We start from the raw sequence: 12,430 nt of genomic DNA, 5'->3' as shown, positions 1-12,430 counted from the left end.
CTCACCACGGTGGTGGAGGCGATGAGATTGGCACGGGCGATTGAGAGTGGTGAGAACGACGGGCACGGAAACGAGACGACACCCTACACATGTGCAAACTAAAAAGTAAAATTGAGCTTAAATTGTGCACCTAAATCAAATAAACTCACACATACACTCCTCCACTAAAACACACAAACCACACTACTTCTAGAGCATTTGAAATGAGCTAAACTAATAGTGAGAGATGAGGATGAAGTTGCTAACCTTTTTAGAACACTTGGATAGTTGGTGCACCGCCAAACTAGACAAATCTTGGGGGAAATGGAGCTTGGAGAGGAGAGAAAGCTTAAGTGTGGCTCGGGCATTTCATCGAACACCTCATGTGCACAGGAGGTGAGAACAGAGTAGCACACAACTCCCACACGTTGGCCGACCAAATAACATATAAGTGAGCTGGCACGGACGAGGATATATATAGGCATTCTTTTAGTCTCGGTTAGTGTCTAGAACCTGGACTAAAGACTGACATTTAGTCCCGGTACGAGACACAAACCGGGACTAAAGGGGTTGCGCCAGGAGACATGCCCTTTAGTCCCAGTTCGTGGCAGGAACCGAGACTAAAGGTCCCAGACGAACCGGTATTGTTGCCCACCGAGGTCCGACCGACGTCCTGGCCGCTCGAATTGGGACGGATGGACACATTAGTCCCGGTTCGTAAGGCGACTGAGACTATTGCTCAATCGGGGCTAGGACGAAAGCTCTGTTTTCTACTAGTGTGAGTATACATGTTCATATCACACACTGTCATACTATAATTATATCTTATATTTGGAGGACTTTTGTTGCATGTAATATATTTACAATGCATGTCAAGCATTGGTGTGTATCACTCGGCAAATGGAAGCTCCAGTATACTACCTCTTTATCTGTAACAACATGTACATTTAGCATATTCCAGCCACATGCCATGCATATGCACTTTATGTTACTGTAGCATATCTTAACCTTGTTTGTAAATTGACATGTTGCTGTTATGGAAAATTTTGCATTACATATTGTTTTGCTCACCATTATCATCTCATTGCCTTAGGTTTACTAGTTCTTTCTTGTTAATTGCATAAACACACCATGAGATATGAGAGTTATTTAACGAAAGTCTCGACGGACCGAAAGTCAACCGATATTGAATTAGGTCTATTTAGACATGTGTGCACGTATGTTATTGCAGGAAACACCTCCTAATGTCTATGTTTTGCTGGAATGTTGATTCATTTTCGTTTCAACAATTTTGAGTCGCTCAATATGTCTTATTTTAATAATGGTAATGCCGAATTTTTTAATTATGAACACATGAAATATCTGACGACGATTGGGAGTGTGAACTCTGCAGCGACGATCGGAGGGGTGTGCGACATGTTCTTCACCATCAAGCTTGACGAGACCTTCGTTGTTTGTACGGTACACAACAATGACAAGTGTTTGTTGGTAATTAAGCATGACTTATGTTTCTTTGGTTCAACATGTAATTTCTATTTTATACAATTTGACTAGTTCATCCCCTGCCATGCAAGAAGATATGCCTTGGAGAGGCTCGGTTTCGAAGACCACGAGAGTATGGAGACGAGGAGAGCTAACCTGAGGACTAAACATGGTCACATATTTGTGGTCAAAATAATTAATGCAGTTAATAACACATAATTAGGGTGCTCAAATTAGCAAGCTCTAGCCAAGGCATATGGGTTTCAGGAGGATATGAAAATAATCTTCAATCTTCGTCTTGAAGATCATATTGGAGGTAATATCGACATTTGGATGGATGTCGATATGCTTCCAGTTTTACCCTCATGTGAGTTTATCAACCATATTTGTCAAGTAATTTGTATTATAGTTTTAAAAATAGTTGGTGTTCATCCATACTAAATTTGTTAATTTATAATTTACAACTTATTTCCTTTCTTCGAGTGAAACACGAAACATAGTTGACACGACACACTACACTCAGTGGCGAATCTAGCAGGGGGCTTCGACAGACTCGAGCCCCCTCCAAAAGTTGGAAAATAAAATTTACTACTATACTATAATTTTTTTGACCTTATTTAGACAAAAAATCAAGAGTTTTTGACTTTCCATACACAACATTTGACTTTGAGCCCTCCCCCCATTTTCTTTCAAGATTCGCCAATGACTACACTTATGGATCACATCTAACTTGGGAGGAGAAGGATGTTCTTAGAGCATCTCCAACGGCAGCGCAAAAAATCCGCGTCCAATAAAATTTTTAGTGCGTCACTGTAGCAGTTTTGAAGCGCGGGGACCGGAGCATCTCCAACAGACGCGCGCTAGTGCGGCGCCCAATCCAGTCCGATCCAGCGGTCCCATCTGCAGCCGCTCAGAGTTTGCTGCGTGCGCAAGCCGGCGCACCAAATATGCTGCGCGCGATAGCGTTTTTAAGCGCGCGCCCAGAAGTTTTTAGCGCGCGCAGCGTTTTGCAGCTTCTGCTGGAGCAGTCTGGCGCCCAAAAAACAAATCTTTTAATGCGCGGAGCAGTTTTTGGGCGCGTGTTGGAGATGTTCTTATCACCTTTGTTATTTGTGTCCTGCTTGGAATCTCTAAGTGGCGAGTATCGACGACGGCAATGCTACCCTAGGAGTTGTATTTATAGGTGCAGAATCAGGGGCTGACTGCACAACGAAAAATCCTGGCCGCGTACATACACGAGTTTTTTTTTTCAAAAACATGTACGAGACATAGGCATCGACTAGTTTTTTTCAAAAACATGTACGAGACATAGACATCGACTGTTGTTGCAATCGTCTTAGCGTGGGCTTCATCGCCTCGGTCGTTGTTGCAATTGTCTTGGTGTGGGCTTCATTGTCTTGGTCGTCGTTGCAATCGTCTTTGTGTGGGCTTCATGGTCGCCACCCTCGGCACGACTCTTCCTTCATGCAAAAATACAACTTTAACATGGACATGACATGGGGTACGAAAACATTTGTTTTTGACATGAACAGAACATTGGGTGCCCCCACAAAAGAAGGCACAACGTTAGGTGGTGAAAATATGTGGGATCCTTTTTTCGGTCCGTGGGTTGATCTAAAAATAAATGAAGGACTTTTCTGTAAAATATCATGACAGATTAAGAATACATATTTTTTTATTAGTAGGTATAGATATAGATTTTTAAAGATATAAATCTAATTAAATTAAATTATGACTTAATTCCAAAGCCCCAAAAAAATTCCGTTAAAAATATCAAAAGTTAGGGTGGCCCCCACACAAGCACATATGATATCATGCCAAGCTTAGGATTTAACAATGCCTCTTTGGATTCATTGGAAAAATCTTAGGGTTTTATGCTTTTAGCCCTTTATTAAAGCCGAGGCTTGAATTTCCCTCGATTTCATTTATGACTACTCTAATACATTACCATAAGCTAGGGTTGTGACATTTGTGAACTTCATTGTCTCGCAAATCTGAAAGTAGAAAGTTAGGGACACGAAACTTGGAACTAGAGATATAATGCACCTTCGTAGCCAAGTCCTCCTTAAGAGAATGGTGCTAGTATCTTGAAAATCGAATGATCGGCGGCTTACCTTCCCTCTAGGATTGTAAGAGTCAAGTTGTTCTTCGAGTTTTGGGTATCGCCTGTTACATTTTCTACTTGGTTATTCGTATGTGCAAAAAATACAGGTTGGTTGGGGATGGGAAGTGTGGCGCTTATGTTCTCCAAGATGAACATGACATATGACATGGTTGGCCGATCATTGGGGTTGTCCTGTACGCACAAGAGCCCCATCTGGACGCAGAGCAAAGCTTCATCATGTACACAAGTCCCCACAATGTTAGAATCCACTAAATCATTCGTCTTCCGGTCCTTCCATAGGTTCCATGCCTGAATATATAAGATAAACCAATGAAATAAAAAATTGAGGTTCTTGATGGAGATATAGGCTTAATTATGTACTGTTTGAAAATTCAACTCACATATGCTATTAGATTTTCAAACTCCATTGTGCGATCAGTAGAGCTTATCTTCACACCACTTACAACCTCCAATGTCAACACACCGAAGCTGTAAACATCCGATTTGGTAGAGAATATGCCTCTCATTGCATATTCAGGAGCCATGTAGCCGCTGTTGATATTTTTTTATCAACGAGTGATTATTTTTTCAGTAACTTTCGTTCACTTGTGTGTTAAATTCATGGAAGCTAACACTTTTACTCACTATGTTCCCACTACTCGCTTCGTGTCCGCCTTCTGTTGGTTTTCACCAAACATCCTTGCCATGCCAAAATCTGCAATCTTGGGTCTCATCTCTTCGTCCAGCAAAACGTTGCTTGCTTTGAGGTCCCGGTGAATTATCTTCAACCTGGAATCTTGATGAAGATATAGGAGCCCTTTGGCCACCCCTTTGATTATCCTGAACCGGGTTGGCCAATCTAGCATTGTTTCTCCTGAATTGTCTATAAAAAGGGCAACAATGTTATGAATCTGTGGCGATTTGTTGAGCTGATTAAAGAAGTAATGATGTGTTACTAGATCATACTGAAAAGGAGAGCATCTAAGCTTTTGTTAGGCATGTACTCATAAATCAACAACTTTTCATCTCCCTCGGAGCAGCAACCAACAAGGCTAACCAAATTCCTATGCTGTAGCTTGGCAATCAGAACAACCTCGTTTCTGAACTCTGTCATTCCTTGGTCAGAGTTCCTGCTGAGCCTTTTGATAGCAACTTCACGGCCATCTAACACCGCCTTTTGCATTTGATGGAGAGAAGGAATGAGATAAAAAAAACAAGACTGGGATAGATAGATGACTAGTACGTACTAGAATTACCTTGTACACTTTGCCGAAACCTCCTTGACCGATCATATGTGATGTGTGGAAGTTGTTTGTCAGAGCTGCAATGTCTCTGAAGCTCAGCAGTGAAAACTCAAAACCTTCATTAGGGCTTCCTGTTCCAAAACCTTCACAGGTGCTCAAATCTCCTAGCCCTATTAACCTATTGAAATTGTTGTGTTTCTGCTTACTGCCTGCTTCCAAAATATTGATGTAAACATTTTACAGTGTTAGTGTAGAACTGGATTATGTCAGATATGTTTGAGCAAAGTATGTTGTACCTTTAGACTTGCAAGCCCATATCACAATTGATAAGCATGCCAGCACCAGCACAACACCTGCTATAACTGGCAACACAATTTTCATCTTGTTTCTCTCCTTCTTTCTGCCTTGAGAAATTCAGAATGATGTTATCAGACAATGTTTGCGGTACGAATTACAACAGTTTCATCACGATCGAGTATTACTGTGGAGAGGATTGGTCTGTGGGGTACCTGCGGTAGACACGCCGGGAACGCGGAGGTGCAGCGTGTCGCTGGCGGCAGCGCTGCCTCCCAACTTCTTGGCGTCGATGAGGTCCCCCAGCCAGACCAGGCACCTGGTGGCGTCCCCCCTGGAGCTGCTGCTCAGGTTGGCATGCGCGTAGGCCACGCAGGAGCAGTTGCGAGCGCACTCCGCCGCACATCCGGTCGCTCCCGTGTTCGCGATCACCACGAACCTGTCGGGTACCTTCATGTCCGGCACCGCCAAGAAGCCCTCGCCGTCGCCATTGCTGACGCCGCACCGTAGCTCCTCCTTGCGCCGGCACCCCAGCAAGAACCTGCCGCTCCTCCACTCGTCGGGGCTGGCGGGCTCGAAGCCGGGGAGGCACTTGCAAGCCGGCGGCGCGTCCGTGTTGTCGCAGTAGCCGAACGGGCCGCAGTAGTCGTACCGGCTGCAGTCGTGCGGCGGCCAGCGGCCCAGCGTGTGCCACCCGGCACCTCCGCTCTTCCAGCTCTGGAGCTCGAGGCTGCCGGAGTGCGTGATGACGTAGCGCGTGCGCGGGGCGGCGTCGGAGAGGGCGAAAGCCACGTAGGAGTCCTCGTCGGTGTCCACGACGGCGAGCGAGACGACGGCGCTGGCGCTGGCGACGTACTCGCTGGCGACGCTGTACCCCGTCCACGCGCCGCTGCGCCACATAGGGCGCGACCCGTTCCAGGTGAAGAGCTGGAGCGAGGTGGAAGGGTCTATGCCGTAGGCGAACCGCCCCGGCGCTGGGTCGCCGGGGCCCTTCCACGACACGAGGAACGGGCCGGGGCGCGCGATCCGGATCTTCATGCCGGGGAGGAACGTGTCGGTGGGGTGGTCGAAGCTCTGCCACAGCGTGGTGCCGTTGGGCGACCGGAGGACGAGGTTGCCGGCGTTGGTGAGCACGGCGACCCCGGGCGTGTGAGCGGCCGCAACGACGACGTCAGTTGCCCAAACGACGCGGCCGTCGGCGTCGGTCAGGACGAGGTTGGAATCGTTTGTCAGCGCGAGCGTCGGGCCGGAGGGGGTGGAAGCAGAAGGCGGTCGCCGGGGGATGGTGACGATGGGGGACTCACGGTTGGCGACCCACACGACGGTGAGCTCGGTGATGCCGCTGTACCATATGCCGAGGTACAGACTGTCCCGAGAAGAAGCAGAAGTGGTGGAGTTAGAGGGGGAGAAGAAGCCGAGGGCGAAGGCGCCGCCGTCGGAGATGATGGTGGTGCTGGGCGACAGTGGCTTGCCGAGGACGAGCTGGTCGTCGGACGACGCGCTCGGCAGCCGCACGGCGACGAGGAGGAGGAGCAGGACGATCGACGGCTGAAGCTTCATCTTCATCACGCGGGCAGCAAAATGAAGGATTGGAAATGGCTCATTCAGAGTTGAGACCAACGGCAGTAGGATAACATTGTTTGTTCATCACGCGGGAACTGTGGCTGATAAACTAGCTTGGGATGGTTGAAAACTGATGGAGAAGAGTCTCAAGGCATTGAAAATGTTTGTGTGTGCCACATAGAGGCAATGCCAGATCAAAACTAGCTGACTCTCATTTTTTTTTTAAAACCTAGCTGACTGAACACGCATGCCCATCAGAACAGAGCAGATGCAGGTACTCAAAATAGTGTATTAACTTTAACACAACTTTATAGTATTAAAGTTTTTTTCGATTTTTTATATATTAAAATTAGTACAAACTAGCAAAAGGGCCCATGCGTTGCAACGGAAGAAAGAAATATCACACGCTCTTAATTTATAAAAAATGGTCTATAATATGAAAATTTGTAGTTACGACACAAATAAAGATGATCTTATCCTACAAAAATACAGTTTAAAATTTCACAGGTCTTCTATTTTAACACGGCTTGCATGTAGATTTAATACGTACAAAGAATCAGTCAAGTGACCTTCAGTTTCATCTCTAATCCTGATTTTGTTGACGTGTTCATCCCCAACCCGGATGAGTACCGGTATGAAAGAAAGACGAATAATGACTTATTTATTAAGATTGCACCCTAGATAGTATTTTTATTAAACGTTTAACAGATAAAATAATATCATATTTAAATTCTACATATTTTTCTAATCAAATTCCATATATAATATGTTAAATTTGGAGTTACGGTTTAAAAGATATGAGTATTTTAAAAAACATTTAATATATACTACGAGTTTAATGTCATAAACAGTAAGGGCTTTTTTATAAAATCACCTCGGTGGGTTTTCCGACGGAAGCGATAGCCTCTTTATTATTAGGTAAAGATTTGAGAAGGAGTATGAGAACAGGAGATTGATCATATTACTGGATCCACCTCCAACTAAACAAACACACTAGGTCAACCACTTTGACCGAATAAATCTATAGCTAATAATAAAGCAGCTATTGCTTCCGTTGAAAAACCCACCATGACATTTTTATAAAAAAGCCCCTATAATTTTTGTTATTCAAACCGTGCTTCATCATTTATCTGCAACGTAAAACGAAAAAACGATTCGCTGCAAAAATTATACCCGTACGCATCGCCTCCTCCCGTCGACCCTGGACCACACACCACTCGCCGCCGCGGCCGACCTCAACCGCTACCGTTGCCGATCTCAACCCACCCGCCTCCGCGGCTGTGCCTCTCCCCGCTCGCTGCCCCTGTTGCGGCGCTCGAGCGCATCGCGTCGACCCTGGTCCACCCTGGCCTGTGCCCAGGCCGCTGCCACACCACTCGCCGCCGCGGCCGACCTCAACCACCACTGTTGTCGATCTCAACCCACCCGCCTCCGCGGTCGTACCTGTGCCCGCTTGCTGCCCACGTTTCGGCGCTCGAACACAACTTCTGGATCAAATCAATGCGACAGCTACAATGACTTGGGATGATGCGTCTGCTCGATGCAGAACGGCGGCGGCGCGCGGATAAGGCGCGGCGGAGCGAAGTACTTGCATGTGGAGGCGACCCCTCCATGCCTCACACGGGGAACTCCGAGGTTATGGCGCGGCAACGACGACTCCTTATGGCCAGATAGAGGCGCCTAACCCTTGCTCCCCTCATCGTATCCCCTCCTCCGGCAGGAACTCATCATCTGGTGAGATCCCCTCCCCATGCCTCCAACCCTGTGCTAAGCACCGGCAAGAATTTTGTTTTGTGGGAATTTGTTTGCTGATGAATGAATGTATTGAATGTAAGATTGCATTGTTGTAGAGAAAAAGAATGGAACACCACCTTCAGTTTGTCATCTGATCACACATTCTCTACCCCATGAGTGAAATAAGATAGCAGTCCATTGATCAATTCACGTAGCCTCTTTGTTTTGCTTTGCTTGTTCCGCTCAATTTCTCATCATGGTGAAATTAACAATGGACGGGTTGAATTTTCAACAAAATAGGATAAGACTTACTACATTAGTTAGTTAGCTTATTATTTTAATAAATCAAAATGATTATAAAAAGGATTAAAAGGGTGTGGTGAATTCATAGTACCAGTTTTGTGGCACCCTGTTTTTTTTTAACATCTTAGGGAATGTTTTCTTTCACTGAACACGTATTGTTAAATGGTCTGAAATAAATTCACAAAATGCGAGTATCCATGTCAAGTTTAGGACTTCAAATCTGATGGACTGGAAATACCACTGTCGTCCTAACTATCCAACCACATATCGGTTCGCATGATACCATGTAGTATAGTGTGCATGCTTTTGTGTTGCTTGTGTTTGGAGGGACTATTTTCTAATTTGGCTCTGGAGAGCATTTGCTCCTTCACGTCCAAAATGTTGTTGTAATGTTAAAAATATATAGTCTCTATTAGATACATGGGTGTTCATGTACAAATGTTATCTGTAAATGTTTATGAGAAAAACGCAAACATATCAATTTGTACCAATGAGGACCCAAAGGTTAACTTTCTCCTTAATACCGCACACAAGAATCGGAGGCGGTCTTAGAGTTGCAAAAAGCCCTACATCGCGTTCCTTCCAAAGCTACTAAAGAGGCAAGCATCAACATGGAGGACATCACTTTCCTTTAGTAGGAATTAGATTGGGTGATCCCAAACCACCAATCCTTGACATCATGGAGCCCAAGCTAGTGAACAATGTCGCACCACACCCGCACGAAGAAGCGGTAGTGACAAAGAAGATGCATGGATGATTCCACCGTTTGTTTATGAGAGGGCAAAGACCACAATTGGACCAACCCCGACGCTTCAAAATTAGTGGTTCAAATTTGGTTTTACATCAGAAGCAAGGCAAAATACTTACATTTTGGGGGCACCTAGGATTTCCAAACAGTCGCATGCATAGTTGAGCGAGTGTGACCTTCGAACTACGCTTTGTAGGTCGGAGATGGGGAATTAGGTGCCGTCCAAGGTGAACTTTCATGTTATCCTATTAGGGACGCAAACTTCAAGCTGGATGGAACTAAGCTTCTCCCAAAGGGAAGTAAATTGCAAAATGTGTTTCAAAGAAAGACCCTAGCAGATGTTAATCTGACTCATCTAGGAGTTATTTATCACTGCCTTTTGGACTGAAAGGTCCTTGTCCTCCTTGGAGCATGGAGTCCCAAGACCAATCCAATGCTTCATTGGTTTGGTCCATCGAAACCAAAGTCATCTTAGCCTCACGGTCGAGGCGAACTTTTCCAGGTTTAGGATTCCCAAGCCCCTAAGAGATTTTGGATTACACACAAACTTCCAATTCACCTTACACTTGCCACCTGACACTTTGTCACACCCAGTCATAAATAAGTATGCTCGGTAGAGCATGTCACTATATTCATGGGCCTCAACTAGGAGTAGAAGTAATGTCAGGTAGTAGATGGAGATTGCAGTGAGGACATCCTTGACCAAAACGACACGAGCGGCAAAGGCCACATGCCTTCCGAGCCAAGGGGTAAGCTTACCTGCAACTCTGTCCTTGAGGTACTCGAAGTGGACGACTTTGAAGCGAGACATTGATAGAGGCAGTCAAATATATTTCATTGGAAAGGAAGCCCTGTTGGCAGGAAAGCTCTGCAAGACATCATCAAGATTAACACCCCCATAGAGGATTGGCGCAACACTAAATTTCATTGTTCATGGTAGAAGCAAAATGCTCCGCGGTGCTGAATTGGATATCCACAATTTTTTATACAATCCCAATGCCATGATTTTTGTTACTTGAGAGGTACCAGAGAGAGCTTTTTTGGGAGGAGACCGGTAAATCCTATTCCATGCTAAGTCACAGAGTGTGTGCAAATGCGACAATGCACTTTGGTGGCTGGGCTCCCCAGAGCTAGGTATTATTTTTCTTGAAAACGTCATTTTTTGTACCAAAAAAATACCCGTTTTGTTTGTATGCGTATATACGGATGTGTTGTATGTGTGTGTGGATTTTTAGAAGAATACATATCTATATATACTCCCTCTGTTTTTAAATATAAGTCTTTTTAGAGATTTCACTAAGTGACTACATACGCAGTAAAATGAATGAATATACATTCTAAAATATATTTATATACGTCTGTATGTAGTCTTCTAGTAAAACCTCTTCAAAATCTTATATTTAGGAACGGATGGAGTATAAAATTACAAATACATGAACCAAAATGGGCCTACTTTTTGTTGTTTTGGGGTCAAAATTTTGTCCATTTTGTGTTACAATTTACTTTATCATTTTATGAAATTTTACATATACCTAGAGAACATGCGTATATTTTGCAGTTTTTTAAAATTTAAAATGGTAGATTCAATTTTTGCAACACATCAGACTCCATGAAGCCCGGGACCTAGAACACCGCTCTCATGGAATTGTCCCTATGATGTCATGAAGTGTTCCCGATATGGGACGGCCCATGATGTGTTTTCCCCTCTATTTTTCTTTTTATTATTTCTTATTTTCATTCATATTTCCTTTTTATTTTTTTAATACATGAAATCATTTTTGGGTAAACATGCAAACAGTTTCCAGAATTATGTGAACATATATCCAGACATGTATGACACCTTTTCAACACATAAGAGTCCTTTGAGCGTCCAATTATTAGATGAATATTTTTTTCACTATATAGTTTTTTCATTATCTTTATACCTTTTTCTTTTAGAAACACAGTAACTTTTAAATAAAAACATATTGTGCAACACCTGGCAAGGTAGTACTCTTTCTTTTTAGAAGAACACCGCGTTTTATTTCATTCATTTAGGTTTAAAGGGATACAAAGGTGATTCAAAGGATCATTTAGCCGCACATGGTGACCAATACAGAGTGTAATGGACGATCATGTAGTACTTTTTTTAGAAGAACACCGCATTTTATTTCATTCATTCAGGTTTAAAGGAATACAAAGGCGATCCGGAGGACCATTTAGCCACACATGGCGATCAATACATAGTGTAGTGGACGATCTAGCTAGTTTGTGTGCCTCATCATTGCTTGCGTGATGCTCGTGGACAAACTCGCAACTCCATGATCTCTGTAAGGATCATGCAATACGCACCAAGATGTCATTTGCTCTTTAGATCGTTAATGACTCTCAAACAGTCAGATACAATATGTGCTTTAGAGATGTATATAGATCCTCGCAAGAACAAGTGCTTCTTTGCATGGGATGGTAGTACCCGTGCATTTTTTTTGAGCATCAAAAACTTTATTCATCCCAGATCATTTACATAATGATGAGAAATAAAGCCAAGGACGACAGTTTCCTATCCTTCAGACTTGAGAGAACTAATACAATGTTTTCGCTAAAGCATCCGCGACCGAATTGGCCTCTCTACTACAGTGATCAAAAGTGATACTAGCAAACACCAATGTCAGGAGGAAACACTCGGCTATGATTGGCACGCCTGTTTCTATATAAGTGTTTGGATCAGTACAAAGGAGAATTCTATACAAAAGCTGAAATAGTACCCGTGCAATTTATGAAGCCGCATGGTCGAATTGTACAGCCCGTGGCGAGATAGCCCGGTGGGCTCGATCGTACGCGTTGCGATGGCGCGACGAGGCCCCACCCATCACCTGAAACATTTCCGGCCTGTTTCGCCAGCAAGTGCCGCGGCCCGGGGCCTTCCTTCGCATAGCCCAACCCGAGCGACCGTCCCTGGTGCGTCTCTCGTCTCACCACGAGCCGGAGAGACGGCGAGGA

General features: G+C 44.4%; 1 protein-coding gene across 1 annotated transcript; it reads right to left on the bottom strand.

The window, feature by feature from the left end:
• Positions 1 to 3,455: 3,455 nt before the first annotated feature.
• On the bottom strand, positions 3,456 to 6,721 carry LOC123447366 (G-type lectin S-receptor-like serine/threonine-protein kinase At1g11300). Its single transcript, XM_045123964.1, has 7 exons — positions 5,319 to 6,721; positions 5,106 to 5,213; positions 4,822 to 5,018; positions 4,532 to 4,739; positions 4,211 to 4,448; positions 3,967 to 4,117; positions 3,456 to 3,874 (listed from the first exon to the last, which is right to left on the bottom strand). The coding sequence occupies exons 1-7, from the start codon at positions 6,667 to 6,669 to the stop codon at positions 3,572 to 3,574; spliced, it is 2,556 nt and encodes an 851-aa protein (XP_044979899.1). The 5' UTR covers positions 6,670 to 6,721; the 3' UTR covers positions 3,456 to 3,571.
• Between the last annotated feature and the right edge of the window lie 5,709 nt (positions 6,722 to 12,430).

The sequence above is a fragment of the Hordeum vulgare genome, chromosome 4H, assembly GCF_904849725.1.
Source record: "Hordeum vulgare subsp. vulgare chromosome 4H, MorexV3_pseudomolecules_assembly, whole genome shotgun sequence".
In the NCBI taxonomy this organism is placed as follows: Eukaryota; Viridiplantae; Streptophyta; class Magnoliopsida; order Poales; family Poaceae; genus Hordeum; species Hordeum vulgare.
The sequence above is the reverse complement of the archived record's forward strand: the minus strand, read 5'-3'. Positions and strand labels throughout refer to the sequence as shown.

Bases quoted from the DNA above. Each gene is read 5' to 3' on its own strand.
- LOC123447366 (XM_045123964.1), bottom strand. From the start codon at position 6,669: ATGAAGATGAAGCTTCAGCCGTCGATCGTCCTGCTCCTCCTCCTCGTC. The intron at 5,214-5,318 runs GTACCCCACAGA...GAATTTCTCAAG, and splicing joins TCCCGGCGTGTCTACCGCAG to GCAGAAAGAAGGAGAGAAAC. The intron at 4,740-4,821 runs GTAATTCTAGTA...CAAATGCAAAAG, and splicing joins GTTTCGGCAAAGTGTACAAG to GCGGTGTTAGATGGCCGTGA.